This window comes from Haematobia irritans, chromosome 2 (assembly GCF_050003625.1).
Source record: "Haematobia irritans isolate KBUSLIRL chromosome 2, ASM5000362v1, whole genome shotgun sequence".
Lineage (NCBI taxonomy): Eukaryota > Metazoa > Arthropoda > Insecta > Diptera > Muscidae > Haematobia > Haematobia irritans.
The window spans coordinates 140569026-140594657 of NC_134398.1; the positions used below are offsets into that span (position 1 = coordinate 140569026).

The 25632-nt window shown below is 30.8% G+C and overlaps 1 protein-coding gene across 3 annotated transcripts; it reads left to right on the plus strand.

The window, feature by feature from the left end:
• Positions 1-208: 208 nt before the first annotated feature.
• Positions 209-25632, plus strand: BuGZ (Bub3 interacting GLEBS and Zinc finger domain protein). Of its 3 annotated transcripts, XM_075296268.1 has the most exons (8): positions 209-379; positions 693-1000; positions 1064-1165; positions 4388-4544; positions 5817-6219; positions 14283-14591; positions 24504-24642; positions 24876-25632. In XM_075296268.1, the coding sequence occupies exons 1-8, from the start codon at positions 339-341 to the stop codon at positions 24998-25000; spliced, it is 1584 nt and encodes a 527-aa protein (XP_075152383.1). In that variant the 5' UTR covers positions 209-338; the 3' UTR covers positions 25001-25632. The 3 variants fall into 3 exon arrangements, with proteins under 3 accessions (XP_075152383.1, XP_075152384.1, XP_075152385.1); XM_075296269.1 differs by lacking the exon at positions 14283-14591 and having other exon boundaries at positions 212-379; XM_075296270.1 differs by lacking the exons at positions 14283-14591; positions 24504-24642; positions 24876-25632 and having other exon boundaries at positions 213-379; positions 5817-6328.

Sequence of the window (25632 nt, forward strand, 5' to 3'; positions counted from 1 at the left end):
TAAAATCAAAAAATGTTGGCAGGGTCGCTATGATTATGTTAACACACAATGACATACGCCGCTCTGGCCACGTTATTTTTCGTTTTCCGCCAGGCGCTTTCGTTATGTATAATTCTATTTTCTCAGATTATCATACAGAAATCGATACCACTTTCGATAACAATTTGTAAGCCATTTTGTTTTCTTCGCTGAATATCTGAATAGAGACAGAAATTTTCATATAATTTCATTTGCAAACGGGGAGCAACGTTGTTTTCTTCTGATAGGAAAGAAGTTATTTAAAACAATTTTCAATAAATATTTACTGAAAACAATTTCATAAATACAATCTACAAAAAATGGGACGCAAGAAGAAGAAGGCCTCGAAACCCTGGTGCTGGTATCCTTTTCAAAAATTACAAAATAAAGCACAGATTTTTTAGGCGTTGTGGAAGTTGTAGGGAAAAAAGAATGTTGTGTATACTTGTGTGTGTATTTTTATATAACCTAATTTTGTTTTCCGCCAACTTTGCTGGGGTTTTTTAAGAAGATTTCAAAATGTATTAGAATTAGATATTGGTGATGCGAGTGATATTCTATATGAATTGGTTATGATTATATGCGTCTTGGTCTATATGTGTACATGCGTTTTTTTCACTCCCCCTTGGGTTTCTCCTTAACTTGTACGACACATTGTGTTTCTTTTCCCCTAGGTATTGTAATCGTGAATTTGACGATGAAAAAATTCTAGTGCAGCATCAAAAGGCGAAACATTTTAAATGTCACATTTGCCACAAGAAATTGTATACGGGTCCAGGCCTATCTATACATTGCATGCAGGTTCACAAGGAAACCGTTGACAAAGTGCCAAACTCATTGCCCAATAGGTCCAATATCGAAATTGAAATATTCGGCATGGATGGCATACCTCCGGAAGATATAAGAGAGCACGAACGACAAAAGAATGGAGGTAAATCCGATTCGGATGACGATGAGCCTGTGGCAAAGAAAAAAGTCGATTGTAAGTACAGTGACCGTTTAAAGTTTCCTTGTGTGATGGCTCTATTTTATAACACATTTATAGATCCAATAGCTGCCGCACCGCCCATGATGATGCCGCCAAATATGATGCCTCCACATTTAATGAATCAGTACGCTCAATATGGAATGATGCCCCATATGACAGGTGAATAGAAAACAAATTATATTTACTGTTATCATATACACATTTTTGTCAAAATTTAGAACCCAATTTTGAATTTTCTACGCTGACTACAAATACGTACGTTATATCGATACTTGTTATATTTTAAGTTCAGAGTTCTACTTCTCTTAGATGTTGAGAGTTTTAGATACAGCCATTTCAATTCTTACAACATTGAAAATAAAGTAGTCTAGCGTGGTTAAAACTTTCATTTATGCTGACGTCATGCCTGAAAGATGCCTTTGTACATGCTCTTTGGGATCGCGAGTTTCATACCGTTCATGAAAATACTATCTGATTACATTCAATAATGTAAAATAAGCTAAAAAAGTTTCTTATTTACATATTGTGATCTGCACATCTTAAATCGGCCAAAAAACTGCCACTGGCAATTTAGTACACAGTCAAATTTTTTTCTTATTCAAGATAAAATTAATTGACCCAATTCATAATTTAATTGGCTTTGTTTCAAACACATGATAGTATTGTTGCATATTATGTATAATCCCTTGGTTGGTGCAACTGGCATTATTTTGAAAACCGCATTGTCACCATTGTTTTAGTAGATTTTGTAAGTTATTCCTCTCCAACTAAGATAAAAATAAAATTTTGACAAAATTTTCTATAGAAATAAAATTTTGACAAAATTTTCTATAGAAATGAAATTTTGGCAAAATTTTGTATAAAAATGAAATTTTGACAAAATTTTGTATAGAAATGAAATTTTGACAAAATTTTGTGTAGAAATGAAATTTTGACAACATTTTCTAAAGAAATAAAATTTTGACAAAATTTTCTAAAGAAATAAAATTTTGACAAAATTTTCTAAAGAAATAAAATTTTGACAAAATCTCTAAAGAAATAAAATTTTGACAAAATTTTCTAAAGAAATAAAATTTTGACAAAATTTTCTAAAGAAATAAAATTTTGACAAAATTTTCTGAAGAAATAAAATTTTGACAAAATTTTCTAAAGAAATAAAATTTTGACAAAATTTTCTAAAGAAATAAAATTTTGACAAAATTTTCTAAAGAAATAAAATTTTGACAAAATTTTCTAAAGAAATAAAATTTTGACAAAATTTTCTAAAGAAATAAAATTTTGACAAAATTTTCTAAAGAAATAAAATTTTGACAAAATTTTCTAAAGAAATAAAATTTTGACAAAATTTTCTAAAGAAATAAAATTTTGACAAAATTTTCTAAAGAAATAAAATTTTGACAAAATTTTCTATAGAAATAAAATTTTGGCAAAATTTTCTATAGAAATAAAATTTTGACAAAATTTTCTATAGAAATAAAATTTTGACAAAATTTTCTAAAGAAAAAAAATTTTGAACAAAATTTTCTATAGAAATAAAATTTTGACAAAATTTTCTTAAAAAATAAAATTTTGACAAAGTTTTCTATAGAAATAAAATTGTGACAAAACTTTCTATAGAAATAAAGTTTGGCAAAATAAGAATTTTTATATCCTTATGTACATTTATATCCTGTGGTACAGGGTATAATAAGTTTGTGCATTTGTATGTAACGCCAAGAAGGAGTAATCATAGACCAACCTTTTAGTATACGGATCGGCTTAGAATTAAATTCTGTGTCGATTTAGCGATGTCCGTCTGTCTGTCTGTCTGTTGATGTATTTTTGTGTGCAAAGTACAGCTCGCAGTTTTAGTCCGATTGTCCTAAAATTTGGTATAGGGTCCTGTTTCGGCTCAAAGACGATCCCTATTGATTTTGGAAAAAATCGGTTCAGATTTAGATATAGCTGCCATATATATTTTTCACCGATCTGGTCATAATTGGCGTGTATATCAACCGATCTTCCTCAAATTCCGTACATCCGAATATTTTATGGGTCTCGAAAAACTTGCAAAATATCAGCCAAATCGATTCAGATATAGCTCCTATATATAGCTATCGCCCGATTTACACTCATTTGCCCACAGAGGCCAATTTTTAACTCCGATTTAGTTGAAATTTTGCACAGGGAGTAGAATTAGCATTGTAACTATGCGTGCTAAATTTGGTTGAAATTGATTCAGATTTGGATATATCTCCCATATATAGCTTTCGCCCGATTTACACTCATATGACCACAGAGGCCAATTTTTTGCTCCGATTTAGTTGAAATTTTGCACAGGGAGTAGAATTAGCATTGTAGCTATGCGTGCCAAATTTGGTTGAAATCGGTTCAGATTTAGATATATCTCCCATATATAGCTTTCGCCCGATTTACACTCATATGACCACAGAGGCCAATTTTTAACTCCGATTTAGTTGAAATTTTGCACAGAGAGTAGAATTAGCATTGTTGCTATGCGTGCCAAATTTGGTTGAAATCGGTTCAGATTTAGATATAGCTCCCATATATATGTTTTTCTGATTTCGACAAAAATGGTCAAAATACCAACAATTTCCTTGTAAAATCGCCACTGCTTATTCGAAAAGTTGTAAAAATGACTCTAATTTTCCTAAACTTCTAATACATATATATCGAGCGATAAATCATAAATAAACTTTTGCAAAGTTTCCTTAAAATTGCTTCAGATTTAAATGTTTCCCATATTTTTTTACTAACATTGTGTTCCACCCTAGTGCATTAGCCGACTTAAATTTTGAGTCTATAGGTTTTGTAGAAGTCTATCTAATTCGGTCCAGATCGAGTGATATTTAAATGTATGTATTTGGGACAAACCTTTATATATAGCTCCCAAAACATTTGACGGATGTGATATGGTATCGAAAATTTAGATCTACAAAGTGGTGCAGGGTATAATATAGTCGGCCCCGCCCGACTTTAGACTTTCTTTACTTGTTTGTATATAATTTTTTTGGTAAAACTTTCTCCAAATTTTGGTAGATTATTTTGGGCTTGAGTGGCAACCGTGATTGTGACCGTACTCTAATTTCATTGATGCATATGTAACATTGCCTAAAGAGAATTTGTAATGCCAATGCACAATTTTTAGCTTTAGTTACCAAATTTTTCTACTTCCTGTCTAACATAACACTGAATTCTGCGTTCGCCGTCGTATTGACAGCAAAATTGTTGGGGACAAGTTTTTTCATCATTATTGAGAGCAAATAAACCAGCAATGAATTTTTGAATGTTGTTGTTTTTAGATTTATTTTATTTTATACGTTTAACTACATTACAAAATATGTCATCTCTTGATTATTTCTTTCTAATTGTCGTGGATAGCGATGCCTCCATTTATGGGCCCAGGCGGAATACCAATGATGCCACCGCCACACATGATGCCTCCACGACCCTTATTCCCGGCAGCAATGGCGTCAACATCAGCTCATGCGGCGGCAAATATGGCTGCACAACAGAAACCAACGTTTCCTGCCTACAGGTAAGTTATATCCATTATTCGATTCGAAATCGTAGACGATCTTCTTGTTTTACTGAGACAATACAATTGGAAAACATAAATTTAACATTTAAATAGAAAGCAATATAAAAATCTTAAATTTGCCTTATATACTGAACACACAAGTGTAGATCAAGCTATGGAATATGACAGTAATAGATTATACAAGAAAAAAAATATAAAAAACTAGCAAAGCATTGGCTGCTAAGGCCATGAGCTAAAAAGTTTGATATATCAACACAGAAAAAATATCACCAAATTTTTTCCAATTAAAAAGTTAATTGAATCTGAAAACTTGTTCAATTAAAAAATAATTCATACAATGAACTAAATTAGAAACATTAAGTCAATTAGGTCAATGATTGAAACTTTTTAAATTTTAAATTAAAAAATTAATTGAAACAATTAACTTTTTAATCAAACTTGGAAGTCTATTAAAAAATTATAGTATTTTTGTTTTTAATTTTTAATAAAAAAATTAATGATACAATAAATATTGTAAGCAAAACAAAAGCATCAAGTCAACTAAGAAAGATATTGAAAGATAGTTATGTCTTAAATTAAAAAAAGAATAATTTATACAATCAATTTATTAAACTATGAACACAAAGTTAATTAAGAAAATGAATGAAGCAATAAACAATTTAATTAAAAAATTTGACCGATGTCGATTATAAAACTCAATTGGTTGACTTATACCCCGTTTCTGTATGTCGAACGAGAGTATTTCAAATGAAAAAAAAAATATTTGGGTTTCTCTATGTCGACAGGCAAGTCACTTCATATTTTGTTGTCGAGTAGGAAACGAACATATACAATAAGTTTCAAGAAAAAAGTAAAAACAGTTTTGGAATTTGAATCAATTCTCAGGTCAAAAATTTGAAAATACTCATTTTTGATAATCAATTTACTCTCAAATTGATTCGAATTCGAGTGACTGCTTTTCAGTCGACTGGGTTTTCGTTCGACATACAGAAACAGGGTATTAATTTAAAAAATGGATTAAAGTTTAGCAACTTTTTGCAAGCAAAATCAATTAACTTTTTAATCAAACATTTTACGATATGGATAAGAAGTTATTAGACTTCAAATAAAAAGAGTGATATAAGTAGATATGCTAAGATTACCTGTTAGAAATTAAATAATATATTGAAGGGCAATGTCAGGATATTTTTCAAAAAATATTTTAATATGCCACCATAAAAAGTCATACAAAACATATTTTTATGTGTTAACGCATTCTTCTCCTTTCAGTAATGCAACCATTAGCGCTCCACCAACGACAAACAATCCAAACTCAACGGCTGCTCCACCAACATCAACAGCCTCGACAAATTCGACGGAGCCAACAAAAGCACCTGCGGTCGCCAATGCTGCCAGTGGTGTCACATCAAAAATTATGCATCCACCTGAAGATCTTAGTTTAGAAGAGCTAAAAGCTCGCAAAATACAAAGACTTAAGGCTTCAAATAATACCGTAACATCTCGATCGTCCTCCACGCCAAATTCATCGATGTCGGGAGGTGGTGGCGGTAGCAGTAGTAATAGTGTCTACTCATCTGGTACAACATCCCAGCATACGACAACTACATCATCAGCCACGACGAATGCATCCGTATCAGCCGCTACAGCAGCGGCCATAAACAAGGCACAGGAAGTGAGTTCTTATTATAGATATAAAAACTATAGTCAATAAAAAACAAAACAAACGAAAAAAGAAATTAACATAAAGGAACAAACTGTATAAAAGCAAAAACAAAGCAAAACCCATTAACTTATCATTTTTTTAAATTAAATACGGAGAAATTGAAGACACATTCGCATCGGCAAAATGTCAAAAAACCAAGAGCATAAATATTTCTTGACAAGAAAAATCAAAGTAAACACTACAGAAAAAATATGATTTCCAAATAGCCAGAGGGGGGCAATTTAGATATATGCTAGTTGTGATTGGAGGAAAAAAGATCTTTTGTTAAGACGAAGGCTTCCAAGGTGAAAAGATATTCTTTTTTAATGGAATAGGGTTAAAATGGTTCTTAAAAAATGATTATGTTGGAATTTGAGGTAAAGTTTTCCCAAGCAAATTTAAAACCGAAACTCTGCTGTTTGTAGGACATATATTCATATTTCTTATGAGAATTCACAATTGGCGACATGCTCATTTAATCGCTTTTCTCTATTGTGATGTTTAGTATATTTCACAATACAATGAGTAATCTACCACTAGTTAAAAACTTAAAACATATCTCAAATTCGGAAGTTAATTTCTTCTTCAAATTTCTATTTTTTTTTCAAAATGTCTCGAGTCACCTTATCACTTTTTCGTTTTGTCAATACTGATTAACATCATTTGCCCGAAATCAAATTTGTATATGTTAGAAAAGTCAACAGACTTTTCCAAAAATTCCAAGAGAAAATTCCACTTATGTTCGATTTTCGCATTGAGATGTACGTGGGTTATTTATAAAATAAGTAATTGTAAAGCAAATTGTTTTACCCACCTGGATTTGGTCAAAAGTTAATAGGAATATGTTGGTATTTATTTATGATTTTAATTATTTTCTAAAAAGTAACCTCGAAAATAAAGTGATTTTCAACTCGAAAATCGAGCTTTAAGATTTTATCAGACTTACTACATGAGTAAAAAACACAATTATTCGAAATAGGAAATATTATTAATTTCATTAAAAGCCACAAAAATCACAGTTTAGAGTAGGTAATGCCGTTGCCACTCGATCCAAAAATAATCTACCAAAATTTGAAGAAAATGTTACCAAAAAGTTACCATATTAAAAATCCTATTTTGCCGTTTTTGATTCCTATAGAAGTCCTTGTCAAAATTTTTTTCTATAGAAGATTTTGCCAAAATTTTTTTCTAGAGAAAATTTTATAAATTTTTTTTCTATAGAAAATTTTGAGAACATATTTTTTTTTCAGAAAATTGTGTCATAATTTTTTTCTGTAGAAAATTTTGTCACAATTTTTTTTCTATAGAAAATTTTGTCACATTTTTTTCTATAGAAAATGTTGTCAAATTTCTTTTCCATAGAACATTTTGTCAACTGTGTTTTCTATAGAAAATTTTGTTAACATTTTTTTTTTCTACAAAAAATGTTGTCAACTTTTTTTTTCTATAGAAAATTTTGTCAACATTATTTTCTACAAAAAATTTTGTCAAAATTTTTTTCTATAGAAAAAATTTGTCAATTTTTTTCTATAGAACATTTCAACATTTTATTCCTAGAAAAATTTTGCCAGAATTTTATTACTAGATTTTTTCTATAGAAAATTTTGTCAACTGTTTTTTTCTATAGAAAATTTTGTCAACATTTTTTTTCTACAAAAAATTTTTTCAACTGTTTTTTCTATAGAAAATTGTGTCAACATTTTTTTCTACAAAAAATTTTGTAAATTTTTTTTTTCTATAAAAAAAAATTGTCAATTATTATTCCTAGAAAAAATTTTGTCAGAATTTTATTAATAGATTTTTTCTATAGAAAATTTTGTCAATTGTCTTTTCTATAGAAAATTTTGTCAACATTTTTTTTCTACAAAAAATTTTTTCAACTGTTTTTTATATAGAAAATTTTGTTAACATTTTTTTCCTACAAAAAATTTTGTAAAATTTTTTTTCTACAAAAAATGTCAATTTGTTTTCTATAGAAAATTTTATCAACAATTTATTCCTAGAGCAAAATTTGTCAACTTTTATTCCTAGGGAAAATTTTGTCAGAATTTTATTACTAGAAAAAATGTCAAAATTTTATTCCTGTAGAAATTTTTGTCAAAATTCTATTTCTATAGAAAATTTATGAAGTACATCTTAGGTGGAGAGGTATATTTTGCAAAATCTACCAAAACATCAACAATTCTACCAATTTACCAAAAAGAAAACAATTTTAAATTTTTGGTAGATTTCTACCAACTTTGGCAAACGTGGTAGGTAACCAAGGAAGAAAACTCTTCTTCCGATTAACACTTTCACTGAGATAAAAAAGACAAATTTTGTCACATGTTTTCCTAAGATATCTTTTAAGTAAATCGTTTTCTTGCTGATCTTTACTGAATTTTTGTAATTCATGCAATTGATTATCTTTATTTTCCAAAGAGTTCTTAAGTAAATCGTTTATGTAAAAAGGCTTCTTAAGCAACTCTTTTACTTAAGTTGATTGAGTTCCAGAACTTCAGTAAAGCTTAGCAAGAAATCGATTTACTTAAGAAATCTTTGGAAAACACAAACTAACGCTCAAAAAATTAATAAAAATAAAATTGTATCAATTGTTGGTCTATAGGTGTCGGTATATAAAAGTCAAAAATCGACTTTTTATTAAGAAGTTCGAAAATTCGGAAGTTAATTTCTTCAAATTTCGATTTTTCAAAATCACCTCAAGTAAACTTATCGCTTTTTCATGTTGTTTATACTGATTCATTTTATTTGGCCAAAATAATAATAATGTTTTCTAACCTTTCTCAAGTAATTTGTTTTCTTGCTGATCTTTAATGAAGTTATGGAACTCATGCAATTGATTCTCTTTAATTTCCAAAGATTTCTTAAGTAAATCGTTTACTTAAGAATCTTTGAAAAATAAAGGGAATAAGTTGCATGGGTTTTAGAACTTCAGTAAAGCTTAGCAAGAAATCGATTTACTTAAGAAATCTTTTGAAAAATTAAAATAAAAATAAAAAGGGGAATCATGTATTGAGAATTTTCGATGGAAATGATATAGAGGTTCTGGATAATATATCTTCAAATAGCAACACAACTAAATTGCTGTCAGTTTAATTACAGACTTCTACCCAATTCTGATTTTAATTCAATGATAGGAAATGTTTCCCTTAGCCTGAAACTGAATCTAGCAACGCCGTGCAATGCCACAGTCACAAGATTTCAATTTCAATAGAAATTGCTTATCACTTTTGAATTAAATTACATCCAAGATTACACTTAGCTATAGAAGAGGTTTATTTGGGAAGGAGTGGTAAAATGGGGTTTATATAAAAAAATCATCCTACAGTCAATTCTATCCTGAAATCCCCAAACGGCTATGGTACAAAGATTCTTCTTATACATCAGAAGGCATCAAAATAATAGCCTTCTTGCGGGTAGCACCTACTGAAAACATTTTTTCACACCATCTGCGAACTGAAAGAAAATCAACAGAACATAATCTTGACTTGAAAAAAAAAAAACTTGAAAACGAAAGAAAGAATTTTAAACTTTTTAGTAAATATACTAATTGACCTGATCTTCTAAAGGGTGGTTAAAATTTCAAGGGCCGATGTTGATTTTAAATAAAACAAACTATTTAGGAAATTATTGTAATTTTATTTTATTATGATATATTGGTATTACTCAATTATGTATGGAACAAAATATCGGCCAAATGGCCGCCGCGACCTCGGTGGCACACCTTCATCCCATGGTCCAAATTTTCGATGACGCTGGGGCATAATGGAGGTTCTATGCCGTTAATGTGCCGAATTATCTCATCCTTTAGCTCTTGAATTGTTGCTGGCTTATCGACGTATACCTTTTCTTTCAAATAACCCCAAAGAAAATAGTCCAACGTTGTCAAATCACATGATCTTGGCGGCCAATTGACATCGCTATTACGTGAGATAACACGGCCATTGAATTTGTTGCGCAAAAGAGCCATTGTTTCGTTAGCTGTGTGGCAAGTGGCACCGTCCTGCTGAAACCACATATCGCCACATCCATATCTTCCAATTCGGGCCATGACAAGTTCGTTATCACCAAACAGTCACTCTTTGTGGGTGCATTGGTTTTTCGACAATCACTCTTGGATTCTCATTCGCCCAAATGCGGCAATTATGTTTATTGACGAATTCACTGAGGTGAAAATGTGCCTCATCACTGAAGATGATTTTCTTCGAAAATTGATCATCCACTGTTGCCATTTCTTGGAGCCATTCTGCCCATTTACGTCGTCCATGGTTCAAATTGAGTAAGTCTGAAATAGAGAAATGTCAAATAAAATTCAGAAAAAACTTGGCGTTTAGGTGTGGTTCACATTCAACATCGGCCCTTACAATTTAACCACCTTTTATAAGCACGTGACGCTCTCGACTAGAAATATAAATAAGAAATCTGAGAAAATTCTGGCTACAAACTCTTGTCTGCACCAACGATAAAATAAACTGTAATATCTGACTTCAAGATTAGCCCTGGTATATGAGTATTTATCATTATTTGAAAAAAAATATATTATATATTAAAAAAATCATCATTTGAAATCAAAAAGCTCGTTTAACTGATATTACACCAAAATATTTCCAATTAAAATTTTAATTGAATTTTCAAAAATACTCAATTGAAAATTTAATTGATCCAACACATTTTTTAATTAAATCAAAAATTAATAGTATCAATTATTTTTTAGTTGACTTCGGTGATTGATACTATCATTTCTGCGATCGAAGACATTTCAATTAAAAATGATGTGGATCAATTAATTTCATGATTGAATTAAAAAATTATTTTTTGTGTGTAAACATGGTTTGATCACCTTCGGACTTGTGTGTGAAAGGAGGTCTCTTATTACATTAAATAGGACAGAAATCATTGATGAGAGACATTGTGCTATCACAATGGACATTGTCTCATTAGGTGACTCAAAATGAGGGCCAAACGTTGACCAGCAGCATTTGCAAAATAACTAGATTCGTTTTCGGAAAATACTACTATCATGAGGAACAAATGTTTGTGATTTCTGCCAAATAATTGTCCGGTGTGACCGTATCACCGTAGTGTGTTTGTAACAACAGCAACCCCACTATACATAACCTAACTTATCGCGTGACATTCCCGTAAATTTTAGACATACACAATTTCTTATAGTAGCGGCTGTTAGGATATCATAGAATCCTAAACGTTTGATTAAAATTTGAACCATCTGATTTATCTCTACCAATTTAAGAGTAGTTAAAATATTTAATTTTTCACTATCCTTGGGGTACCATTTTCATTGTATGCTAAACAAAATGTGGACATTTTCAAAATAATTGTTATTTTAATATTTCATAGACATCAATATAAAGCAAATGGTTTAAAAACCAACCTCATTAGGCATCTCTGTAGATACATTTAAGATTCCCTTTTAAATAAGAAAACAAATCATACAAAAAATTATTTAATTAAATATAAGAAAATGCCAATAGCGCGCTCCCCTTGATTCAATGTGAAATTTTTTTTATAGTTCGAATTGTAACATTTTTGTATGATTTGTAAAGAAATAGAATTTTGAAATTTTGCCGACATTATGTAAAAATGACCCTTATAACAATATTGCTGCAAAATTAAAAGTCCTTGTTTTAGTTCTAATATATAATTTTTTTCTTATATTTTTTTTCTACATTTATATAAATAATTATAACTACAACAGAAATATGTGTGTGTATTTTTTATATTTTACGAAAAAGGCAAACATTTTATTGTGAAAACATTAAAAACCTTTAAAATTAAAATTATTACGATAATAATAATAATAACTATAACAACAACAGTAATGAAAGAAAACCACAATAAACTTCAACTCATATTTAAAAAAACATAAACAAAAGCCATGTTTCTTTTTCGTAATTCGAGATTTAAAGAAGACAATGACATTAAATCAGTTGAAATGTTGCAATAAGTTTTGTTGCCCAAAAAAGTCCCGCCCTTTAGAATAATGGAAGAATTTCATTAAATCGATGATGCTTTTTTTGGAAAACGCTCTTGGTTGTATTATTAAGAATTACACAATTTTTATAATCAATAAAAAATACCCACCATAATTGAATTTATTGAAATGTTAGACAGAGAAATAGACAAATAGACTGACACTGTGCTAGAGAATGGAAAATATTTTTTTTTCTTATTATGAAGTTATTTGCATTGAATAGAGCGGCATTTAAATATTTTTGTTGGATATCTAGATTTGCACGAAAGGCAGGAAAAGTACCAATCCATCATATATCCAATAAGTATGGTTTTTTTAATAACCTCCCAAACCTCATGGGGAAAATACAAAATATAGTGCAAAAGTTTTCAAATGACTTCAGAATTTGAGGATCGTCCAGTTTGTATGTTAAAAAATATTGGTATTTTGGAAAAATCAAAAGCTCTAGTTGAAAGTTAGAACTACCAAAAATTTTACACCCAACGAAATTTGTTACACCAATCTGCAAAAGTTTGTTGATAAAGGAAAAAAAAGTTTACTGATTCAATTTAAAAACTTCTAGGGATATTAGAGGGCAGGGATATATAAAAACCTATGTTTAATTCCTGAGATTACTTAGGGTAATATTTTAAAAGCTACCAATCAAGAATTGTTGCTCGCTATAAATTCAAACAAAAACAGACGATTTAGTTTTCAGCAGACTTTTCTATGAGTGTAAGTATCCAAAAACAAAAACTTGTTCATTTACCAAATATGAGGATGCGGTTTCTCCATGACTCCAAATAAACACTAACTTTGGGAGGTTAATAGATAAATCTGTTCATTAGGTGTATAGGAAAGGAAACGCAACATAGATGCATGCTACATTAGCCCGCAAAAAAACTGGATTACAGGGATATTAGGTGAATAAATAAAACAATTAAATCATTGATACTAGTATGGGTTTATCCATTTTTATTTACTGTGGTTAATAAGACATTAATTCGCCTCTATTTCGGTGATTGACTCTGCTAAACCTTCTGTCATGATCTCGGATAGAATTAGCAAACAGAAAGTGTTTCTGCGGTGATTGAAATGTCGGGACTCTGCTAAACCCGCTGGCATGATCTCGGATAGAATCAGCTAACAGAAAGTGTTTCTGCGGTGATTGAAATGGCGTTCGTTTTCTCTTGGATTTAGTTATTTAATTTCTCTGGGATTTCCTTTGATGCCACTAAATATATCCCTATGAAAAAGTCTGTCTTCTTTTAACATTGCCTAAATTACGTAGCTCATAGTATGAGGTCTTCAATTGAGACTTGAACTAAACTTGGTTGAAAAATGCGAAAAATAAATAAATTGGTAAATCGCTGATGACCTTACCAATGCTTTGATAGTTTTTTTGTACGGTGTTCTCTTATCTAATTGGGATTTTTGGCGATTATTAGGTTAGGTTAAAGTGGCAGCCCGATTTAGTTTCAGGCTCACTTAGACTATTCAGTCCATTGGCGATTATTGAAGTCTCACATTTTGACATACGCCCTTCTCGCTTTTGGATAATCATAAACGGCATTAAAAATTGATAAGTAAAAAAAAAAACGATAATTGCAAAATTAATCACACTTGATTCAAATACTCCGTAATGCGGATGTTGAAAATTTTCTTGATCTTCAAACCCGTGACTATGCTTCCAATTTTTTTGCTTATAATTTTTCCAATATGACGATCCACTTAGGAATTTGGAAAAATTACTATTCAAATGTTTATAATTTGATTCATGTCATTTGATAGTTAAATTATCCAGATTATATTCAGAACCGCACAGTGTTTCTATTGTTTAGAAGAAATATACTAAAAAAGAAAGTCTATTATAAATTATGAAATGGAAAATAATTAAATTTTTTATCTTCTTTCTTTTCTCTGTTGTTTCTTTACAAATTTATTGTCTTTGAAATTGTGAAATTCGCATTAACGTTCTCTGGGCGACCATTTAAAAACAAAAACAAATCCAAACGAAATATTCGTACTACTACTACCACACAACGTTTTCAAAATAAAAAAGGCTGTTGCAAAAGCAGCCCAAGCTGCCCAAGTCCAGGTACAGGTACAAGCAGCTCAACAAGCTCAGGTCCAGGCCGCTCAAGCCCAACAAGCTGCTCAAGTTCAAGCAGCCCATCAAGCTGTTGCTGCTCAGCAAGCCGCTGCCCAGGCGGCTCAAGTGGCACATGTTCAAGCTGTAGCAGCTCAGCAAAAACAACTTGATGATCTCAATCGTGCTGTAATGATTCAACGAATTCAACAGGCTCAAGCTGCTGCTGTACTACAGCAAGCAGCAGTTGTACGTCCCACTGCTGCAACAGCAGTTGGAATGGTAAGTTTGGTTTTTTGCATGCAATTAATTTTAAAAACAATCTATATATGAATTTTTGTCAAAGGCCCCAATCTTTTTTTTGTTCCGTGTTAATGGACAGTGTACAGTGATTCACAAGGTGTAAGAAAAATATTCATTAAGTCAATAGTTTTGATATTATTTTCCAAAGATAATATTCGGTAAATCAATGAATGAAAACCATGGCATCATAAGCCAGAGTATTCATTCATCAAATTTTTGTTCGTGGGTATTTTTGCGGGGTGGTCCGACAGTACTTAACCTCAGCATATGAGGAAGAGTAGCGTAAGATGCATGTTTTTGGAAGGTAAATCGCGCATTTTTACTCAATGCTTATCGCAAAATATTGGCTAACGAGTTTTAATATGATCACACATCGCACAGTGGTTCCAAATTGTTTTTTTTGTGGTTCCGCAGGCTGGCCTGTAGGCGTTAGGTTAGGTGGCAGCCCGATGTATCAGGCTCGCTTACACTATTCAGTCCATTGTGATACTGCATTGGTGAACTTCTCTCTTATCACTGAGTGCTGCCCGATTCCATGTTAAGCTGAATGACAAGGATCCTCCTTTTTATAGCCTAGTCCGAACGGCGTTCCACATTGCAGTGAAACCACTTAGAGAAGCTTTGAAATGTCACCAGCATTACTGAGGTGGGATAATCCAACGCTGAAAAACTTTTTGGTGTTCGGTCGAAGCAGGAATCGAACCCACGACCTTGTGTATGCAAGGCGGGCATGCTAACCATTGCACCACGGTGGCTCCCCGTAGGCGTTGAAAGTTAGTCACCTCGGCAGTATGAAATTTTGTTTTAGCTGTCTAATGCGCAATTTTGAATCGATTTTGATAACTTTTTCTTTGCTGGATAGAACTTGTAAATCCCTTCAAAATCTCTTCAAATATCTTTATACGTTCGAAAGGAAATATTTCCAAAAAACTATCTGGAATCACTGTGCGTCGGTTTTAGACGCGTCATTACAAAAGATCGTTTATGAACACGAAATTCTTGGGGAGAAAGTTGTCGCCGCGATGTGTGCCATGTTTTCTCATTACGGACTGTTTGCGTTATAGAAATTCCATCAATAATCTGCTAAAAGAATATCCAGTCAAAATCCTCAAAATATCTAATGAATTCATCATACAGAAAGTCTGAAACCGAAAAACTGGTGGACAACAAGAAATATCAAAAGCTAATAGGGTCTATTTTATACGTAAGCGCAAATTCAAGATCCGATATCGCAGCATGTGTATCCATTCTCGCAAGGAAAGAAAGCGGGCCTTGTCAAGAGCAGTGTTGCCGTGTCGAAAGGTTGTGTTTTACTGAATTTCTTGAAAAAAAAGATAAATAAAATATCCATCAATTCCACTCCAACAAAATCGTGGAATTGATTCTCATTCGCTAGGCTCGTCTCCCCATATTAGGACGCTTTCGTCCCCAAAAATCGCCAATTTAAATCAAAATTCCTCACAAAAATTCCAAAATTCCAAACAATACATTTTTGACAAGTTTTTATGAAAAAATATAGAAAGAGGCTCTGCGGTAGAAAATCGGTAATAATTTAAAAAATAAAAAAAAATATTCTCATACCAGCTTACGAGCTGCAATAAGATCAAGATTTCGGGAGACCGGTGATTGTCTTCAAAATATTCGAAAAAGGAAAATGGGAATTCGTTAATGTATTTATGGACGAAAATTTCTAAATATTCAAGTAATAAAATTAGATGGTAGATAAATATGAAGGTGAACCATCTTCATCATTTCAATATTTATGGGTTATATTCCAAATCAGTGATGACCACTGATAAGAGGGCAACATTTAGGCCCGAGTCCTCACCAATCTAGCAATTGTAGAAAAATGTCTTGAACTAGCTGAGTAAAATTATAAATTAGCGCTTGGGCCCCCAAAATTAAATCGTGTGTCTGTTTGTAGTCCAAATGCTTCATTTGCACCCTATTTTATCTTTTTTAATAATGTAGAAATGAAAAGAATAACTTGAAAATCATTATTGCAACCTGATTTATTATACTCAATGGATGTCGAGAAAAATTTTGTCCCCTGACCAAGAGAACTGGTTAGAAATCAAGAGAGTACTGAAATATTTAAAGGCACAGCAAATTATTTTCTTCGCTTCAGCAAGTGCGGAATCGATGCAAATGTTCTGCAGGGTTATGCAGATTCTTTTTCCCATGAGAATCCTAATATTTTGGTCGAATCGACACATAATTGAAGAAAGTTCGGACCTATTTGGATTACCGTCTTACTTCTCCCATCTTCCTACCGTAAAATAAATCAAATTAGGCTGACTCTTCCGCCATATTTTTTCGATTTTTTCTCTGGAATTTATGTTTTTTTTGTTGGTCAGGTAGTTATCGGACCACCCACCCAATTAACTATGACGTGAAGATTTAAACAAGTAAAAAACAATTGAGTTAGTAACGTATATTATATACGAATGATTTGTTTTGCGAGCTTAATTATTTGCCTTTCTGAATATCGTCATTTCCAAAAAACTTTTTTTTACTTTTTTAATTTCTACAACGTTTTAAAAATATTTTAATGTGCACTTTTTGATTCACTGTACTTATGTCAGAAATATATCTATATGGGAGGGATAACATTTATTTTAGTTGAACATCTCTCTCTATCGTAAAACCAAAAAAAAAAAAAAAGACAATATGTAATGCAACCCCGAGCTAACAAGTAGTAACAACAGCAAATGCCAATATATTCCAAGGTTGAAAGAATCACAAATCGCCATCACAATGTTTACGAAGAAATTATTTAGAAACTGAATATTCATGACCACAATTAGCTTTCCCATTGTGGTCATAAATAGGGATGTTTATGATTAATTAGCGCCACGTAAGCAGTTTCGGAGGAATAAAACAATCCTTTGTGGTTTATGGTCATTATAACGCATTGACAACTGATGTTCAAACTACAAAAATGTGTGGGAGTAATTTAAATCTGAGTCGTTCACGAGACGCAAGCTGCTCCCGCAAGTCTAATTTTATTGTTTTAGTGTCAGACCTGATGTATTTTTAAATTTGTAAGGCTGAACTCGTTTTTCAATATGTGTTGCATACCTTTAGGAGATATTTTCTATAGTCATATGATTACCACTAACTACTGTGGTGATTTCTTTAAATTTCAAGCCTTCACTTGCCAACCATTTCAAATTTTTACAAAAATAAAAACATTAGGTAGCTATCATTTATAGTTTGAACTGAACTTAGCAGTGTCAGCTGCCCTATAATTCTATTAATTCCCATAAAAACGGTCGCGACAAATCGCTGACTTTTGGTTAAATTATCATTGGACAATCCATTTGGCAAAATTTTTGTTTTAGGCTAACAAAATATGTTGAATTAATGAAAGCAATTTCTATTGCGTCATCAGGTTAGTGCGTCATCAGGTTAGTTGATTTTAAAATCGAATTTTAATTACGAAAAGATTTTATTAACAATAAAAATTAATCAAGTATTTATATTTTAAATGATTGGTTAACATTGCAGAAATAGAGAGAGATTAAGAGAGAGAGAGACACAAAGAGATTTGTATTGTATCAACGACAAAGATTACAGGGTGTCCATTTTCTTCTTTCCCGGTCAAAATAAAACTAAAAACAAAACTAAACAAATCTCAAGTACAACTTCCTTCTACTCTTGTACAAAGTTTCGAATATATTCCAATCCAAATATAAAACAGTAAGTCCAATTAAACCATTACCATTAGTAGTGAACTATTTTTATGATTATTATCTACAAATAAGAGAATAATACAAGAGAGAGAGAGAGAGAGAGAGAAAAGAAAAACTACAATATTTGCTTGTTGTTGTTAGCGCAAAGTAAGTACATTTCTAAAATTTTTCAATTTATTCTTAATATTGAATTGTCGTAATGGTTGCTGAGTTGGTTGATGATTGATTGATTTGATTGATGGATTGAAATGTCTTATGAACTATCTAAATGTTTTTGTAAACTGTAAATTTAAGCAAATTAAAACAACAACAAAAACGTATATTACAACAAATTACATACCGCATACTACTAGTCTATATTGTAATATTATTACTCAAACTTCTACTACTACTACCACCACTACTATTACTACTACTACTATTATTATTACTTAACGTTCTTTTGTATATGGGGACAGTTTTTGTGTGATATCCAAAATTCATTTATTTTCCCACAAAACGTTTTATTGATTATCTCTACCTACCTATTACCCATTATCATTAATTAGATTGAAAGGTACTTGTATTTGCAAATGCTTAACAATTAAAAACAAAAACCAAAAAGGCAGCTCCATTTTTTTTATAATTTCATAGCAAAATAGATTTAAAAAATCCCTCCGGATATGCTGTTCAAACAGGTTATGATACAAAATTTTAGCTATATTTACCACTCACGTTTCATAATACTCCATCTATGTTAATCAATAACCTTAGTCGCTTTATTTTGTTTATAGATATGATCATTTATAATTTCTCAATATATTTAGACTGAAAAATAAAAATTTTGCAAAATCCTTGCAAGATAGGTCAACGCGGTGACGATGATCATTTTATTCGTCTGATATTTGTGTCCAACGAGTTATTTTTTTACTGAAAGAGGCTAAATTAGGAGATGGGATAACAGTTCCTATCACTTTTATTTTTTCTTCATTTCATTATCGAATAAAATGTTGACAAATTTTTCTATAGAAATAAAATTTTGACAAAATTTTCTATAGAAATAAAATGTTGACAAAATTTTCTATAGAAATAAAATTTTGACAAAATTTTCTATAGAAATAAAATTTTCAATAGAAATAAAATTTTGACAAAATTTTCTATAGAAATAAAATTTTCTATAGAAATAAATTTTGAAAAAATTTTCTATAGAAATAAAATTTTGATAAAATTTTCTATAGAAATAAAATGTTGACAAAATTTTCTATAGAAATAAAATTTTGACAAAATTTTCTATAGAAATAAAATTTTCAATAGAAATAAAATTTTGACAAAATTTTCTATAGAAATAAAATTTTGATAAAATTTTCTATAGAAATAAAATTTTGACAAAATTTTCTATAGAAATAAAATTTTGACAAAATTTTCTATGGAAATAAAATTTTGACAAAATTTTCTATAGAAATAAAATGTTGACTAAATTTTCTATAGAAATAAAATTTTGACAAAATTTTCTATAGAAATAAAATTTTGACGAAATTTTCTATAGAAATAAAATTTTGACAAAATTTTCTATAGAAATAAAATTTTAACAAAATTTTCTATAGAAATAAAGTTTTGACAAAATTTTCTATAGAAATAAAATTTTCAATAGAAACAAAAATTTGACAAAATTTCTATAGAAATAAAATTTTGACGAAATTTTTTATAGAAATAAAATTTTATTGTTGTTTTTTTTTTTTTTTGATCTCAGCTTAAAGCCATGCATTGACTAAACTACAAGTGTAGCTTAACCAACAGAGGAAAAGTATGCTTGTCAAATTTATTTGGGCAAAGCCCTATACACTGCAAGATGGTTGGATGTACAGCTGTTTCGGAATTACCACATTCCTCATCAGCATCCTCTACTTGCAGCAAAACTATCAACCAATTATCAGAATAAATTCGGGTAATTCACTCAACCCAACGTGAACTACACTTGCACCTCCCGAAAAAGGGTTTGATAGTCGGCTACTGCCTAAACAAATTTGCCAGCATATCTCTTTTCCTTTGCCAAACTCAAATCATCGATTTGTATGTATTTGGCTGGGTTTGTTTTTGAGCGTGCTTCCTCTATCTTCATTCGTTTTGTTTGTTATTGTTGGCTTCTCTTCAATCGTTATTGTTGTTTTTTTTTTTGATCTCAGCTTAAAGCCATGCATTGACTAAACTACAAGTGTAGCTTAACCAACAGAGGAAAAGTATGCTTGTCAAATTTATTTGGGCAAAGCCCTATAGACTGCAAGATGGTTGGATGTACAGCTGTTTCGGAATTACCACATTCCTCATCAGCATCCTCTACTTGCAGCAAAACTATCAACCAATTATCAGAATAAATTCGGGTAATTCACTCAACCCAACGTGAACTACACTTGAACCTCCCGAAAAAGGGTTTGATAGTCGGCTACTGCCTAAACAAATTTGCCAGCATATCTTTTTTCCTTTGCCAAACTCAAATCATCGATTTGTATGTATTTGGCTGAGTTTGTTTTTGAGCGTGCTTCCTCTATCTTCATTCGATTTGTTTGTTATTGTTGGCTTCTCTTCAATCGTTATTGTTGTTGTTTTTTTTGAACTCAGCTTAAAGCCATGCATTGACTAAACTACAAGTGTAGCTTAACCAACAGAGGAAAAGTATGCTTGTCAAATTTATTTGGGCAAAGCCCTATAGACTGCAAGATGGTTGGATGTACAGCTGTTTCGGAATTACCACATTCCTCATCAGCATCCTCTACTTGCAGCAAAACTATCAACCAATTATCAGAATAAATTCGGGTAATTCACTCAACCCAACGTGAACTACACTTGAACCTCCCGAAAAAGGGTTTGATAGTCGGCTACTGCCTAAACAAATTTGCCAGCATATCTCTTTTCCTTTGCCAAACTCAAATCATCGATTTGTATGTATTTGGCTGGGTTTGTTTTTGAGCGTGCTTCCTCTATATTCATTCGTTTTGTTTGTTATTGTTGGCTTCTCTTCAATCGTTATTGTTGTTTTTTTTTTTGATCTCAGCTTAAAGCCATGCATTGACTAAATAAAATTTTGACAAAAATTTTTGTAGAAATAAAATTTTGACAAAATTTTCTATAGAAATACAATTTTGACAAAATTTTCTATAGAAATAAAGATTTGACAAAATTTTCTATAAAAATAAAATTTTGACAAAATTTTCTATAGAAATAAATTTTTCAATAGAAATAAAATTTTGACAAAATTTTCTATGGAAATAAAATTTTGACAAAATTTTCTATAGGAATAAAGATTTGACAAAATTTTCTATAGAAATAAAATGTTGGCAAAATTTTCTGTAGAAATAAAATTTTGACAAAATTTTTTTATAGAAATACAATTTTGACAAAATTTTCTATAAAAATAAAATTTTGACAAAATTTTCTATAGAAATAAAATTGTGACAAAATTTTCTATAGAAATAAAATTTTGACAAAATTTTCAATAAAAATAAAATTTTGACAAAATCTTCTATAGAAATAAAATTTTGACGAAATTTTCTATAGAAATAATTTTTGTCATTTTGACAAAATTTTCCATAGGAATAAAATGTTAACAAAATTTTCTATAGAAATATAACTTTGACAAAATTTTCTATAGAAATAAAATTTTCAAAAATATTCTATAAAAATAAAATTTTGACAAATTTTCCTATAAAAATAAAATTTTGACAAAATTTTCTGTAAAAATAAAAATGTCAATTTTTTTGTTTGGTTTGCATTTTTGGAAAAATTTGCTCCAAAATTTTAGTATATTAGTTTTTTTATTCGAGTTTCAACCGTGAGTTGGACATCATTGATTGACAAGAGAGAAGTTCGCCATTTGTGGTATCGCAATGGAATTAATAGTCTAAGTGAGTCTAGGTTAGGTTAGGTGGCAGCCCGATGTACCAGGCTCATTTACACTATTCAGACCATTGTGATACCACATTGGTGAACTTCTCTCTTATCACTGAGTGCTGCCCGATTCTGTGTTAAGCTCAATGGCAAGGGACCTCATTTTTATAGCCGAGTCCTAACGGCGTTCCACATTGCAGTGAAACCACTTAGAGAAGCTTTGAAACCCTCAGAAATGTCACCAGCATTACTGAGGTGGGATAATCCACCGCTGAAAAACTTTTTGGTGTTCGGTCGAAGCAGGAATCGAACCCACGACCTTGTGTATGCAAGGCGGGCATGCTAACCAGTGCACCACGGCGGCTCCCTAAGTGAGCCTAAAATAAAGGGCTGCCACTATACATAACCTAAGCTAAGGTCTCGCGCCTCCTTGTCTTGCTGCCAATACAAAATCGTAGATTTTATTCTCTGTGCTAGAAGTTATATTTTTGCATTTTAACCGAATGTAAATGTAGTGTCACTTATAGATTAGTCTACGATGAGGTTTGCAGAGGATATTGGATTAACTCGTCTACCGTAACCATGGTACATAGACTCCACTCAGCTTTGCCAAAGTTCAAAAAATGGTTTCTTCTCGGGAATCGTTCCAAATTCATTAACCACAAGATTCGAACTCACCATAGTGATATCATCCAAGAAGCTTCGACACAAGACTATTGGTTAGGACGCGTGGTGTTCGTTAATATCACGTAAATGTGTTGTTGTTCACCTTTAGATCACCTAGCAAGATGAATTGTTCAGTTGCCGCTTAAGCTTGAGTTCTATTTTGAAAAATAGACCTTTATTTCACATATTTCACGCACAATAATGCCGAATATATAGAGAGGAATACTTGATACATATCTGTAAACAAAAACCAATAGAATATCATAACACGAGGTCTGGTTCGTACAAATTTATGTCAATTCATGTCATTATATTCACATAGTGGACCTTATTATTATTTTCATCCCTATAATATATTTTTGTTTGGAATACAAATATTTTTTTTATTGAAATTGGTTGAATAATTGAATTGGTAGTAATATTAATCATTATTTTCAATAAATTTTTGTGGGTTTTTTGCTAAAAAAAAATTTAATATGTTAGATTTTTATTTAATTATCTTTATTAAAACAAGATTAGTTTAATTGGAATGAACAAAATATTTTAAGAAAATACCCAAAGAAATTTTTGGGTGACTTTTATGCGTAATTTATTTCATTTTTATAAGTAATTTGATTTTATAATAATAAAGCCATTGGAAAAATTATTTTATAATAATTTTATACCATATTGATAATTATAATAAGGTCCACAATCATAATAACACAGCAATAAAAGAAAAAAGACAAAAATTGAATAAACGCGACTTATGTTGACAGTGAGTACAAAAATTTGTTTTGTTTCCACACAAAATCAAAATATTCCCATCACTACCACCCACCATGCCACTCTTTAACCCTTACCTATTTATTCCATACACTATGTGTCGCTTTAACTGCTAAAGTAAAACGACGAATAGTAAGTACTAAGTTTCAAATATACTACTTGTTTTTTATTTATTTTATATAAAAATTTAGACAAAATATATACTTCTATTACCTCAACTACTATCCTCTTGTGTACTTATATGTTTGTATAAAAAATAAAAAAAAATGTTAATTGTTAAGAATAAATGAAGCAACTGCCTTTACAAAGTACATTTTTTTGCAATGCAAACATTTTTCTTTTAACAAAATTGAAAAATAAAAATCAAATACTTCAACACAAATTTATTTAAGATTTAAAAAACAAACGAAAAAAAGAAAAAACATTGATCAGAGAGATTATAAAAAATTCATATAATTAAATGCTTTTAGAGCTTTTACTAGTTTCTCTTGTCGAAAGTGTTTTTTCTTTTTCTCTATAAAATTTCAAGTACCGTTCAGAATCAAATAAAAAACAAAAAAAAAAAACTATTAACAGTTAGTATTTACTTTCATATACTATGTTATTGCAGTACATTATTTAATTTAAATATCGTATTTTTTTTAGTTTCATATATTTTTTTATTTTTGTGTACAACTTATATACAACGAAAACATTATTGGTGAACGAACCTCCATTTGGTCAGAGTTCGTATCATCTTCACAATTGCATACAATATTGACTTTTTAATTTCTCCATGTGTGATATATGAAATTATTAATTTTATACCTCTTCCATATTTTCTTTATTTCTCCGCTTTTTGCTTCTCTATCCATGCTATGTGTTTTTGTGATTGCATTACACACAAACCCAAAAATATAATCAGTTACCACTACATGGACAAATGCAACTGGTTCAACCCATGTTACGACATCCTTCAATGGCTATTGCAGCAGGACCACATGCAGCTTTAATAGGAGGCAATTTGTTGCGCGGACACGGTGGAATACCTGGAATGCCGGCAGGTGAGTAGATTTTTTTGTGTAACAAAGAATTTAAGTCATACCCTTTTTTAACGAAATTTTGTAGTATTCTTCCTGAAAAATCAAAAGCAATGCTTCTGCAATTTTTTGCTTGCAAAATTTCTGAAAAAGTCTTTTTGTTTTGATTGTATAGCTCGTTTATAAAAGATACAAAACGCAAATATCTTCTTAAACAAAAAGGTTTTTGATAATTTTTAATTTACCTTCTTTTATAGGTCTCATTCAAGCTATACCAGTACAAGGAATGCCAGGTGGCGTACCTGGAATGGGCGTTCCCGGTATGGGTGTCATGTTGCCTGGAGGAAATCCAATGTTGCAAATGTTGCCACGTTTCAGGTGATCAGGTCCCACACCCGGACAGCTCTGTATAGGGCCGGTTGTTAACGTGCCTATGTCCATTATGTATCGCGAGTAAAGCAAACATTGCTTGCACTCTGTTACCACAAAAGAAAAACAAATCAGACTGCACTCAATAATATTATGAACAGGAAGGGCAAAACCACCATTGTCACATCCACAAGGAAAATTGAAATTCATATATATACACCAAGTCCAATCGTAATTAGTAACATCATCAGCTCTATGAAAGAAACAAAAACAAGCAATAGCAACAATAATAAGATATTGTACTATAAAGTGAAAAACAAGAAATAGAATGCAGAAAGGAATATTCTTAGCAAGAGTCCATATATATATAGACACATATAAACCTAAATTGCCTCCTTCTTCTCGTTATGGCATGCATGCACAACATACATTTTCTATGTATGTAGGAGACACATGACTCAACGACCAACGATAAGAATGGAAAAGAAATTGCGGAGAAACTTCAAAACGTAAAGAGATGCCCATATGTAACAACAAGCAAGTTTTTACAGAGAAATTAAACAAATCCTCAATTCTATACTTCTTGCAATCTTTTAATCATACACAACCAATATATATTTTTTCGTTGTTTTTTTTATTTTATTT

Excerpts from the sequence above, each read along its gene's own strand:
- BuGZ (XM_075296268.1), top strand. The coding sequence starts at position 339 with ATGGGACGCAAGAAGAAGAAGGCCTCGAAACCCTGGTGCTG. Across the intron at positions 1,001-1,063 it reads GGCAAAGAAAAAAGTCGATT|ATCCAATAGCTGCCGCACCG; the intron begins GTAAGTACAGTG and ends ACACATTTATAG. Across the intron at positions 24,643-24,875 it reads AATACCTGGAATGCCGGCAG|GTCTCATTCAAGCTATACCA; the intron begins GTGAGTAGATTT and ends CTTCTTTTATAG.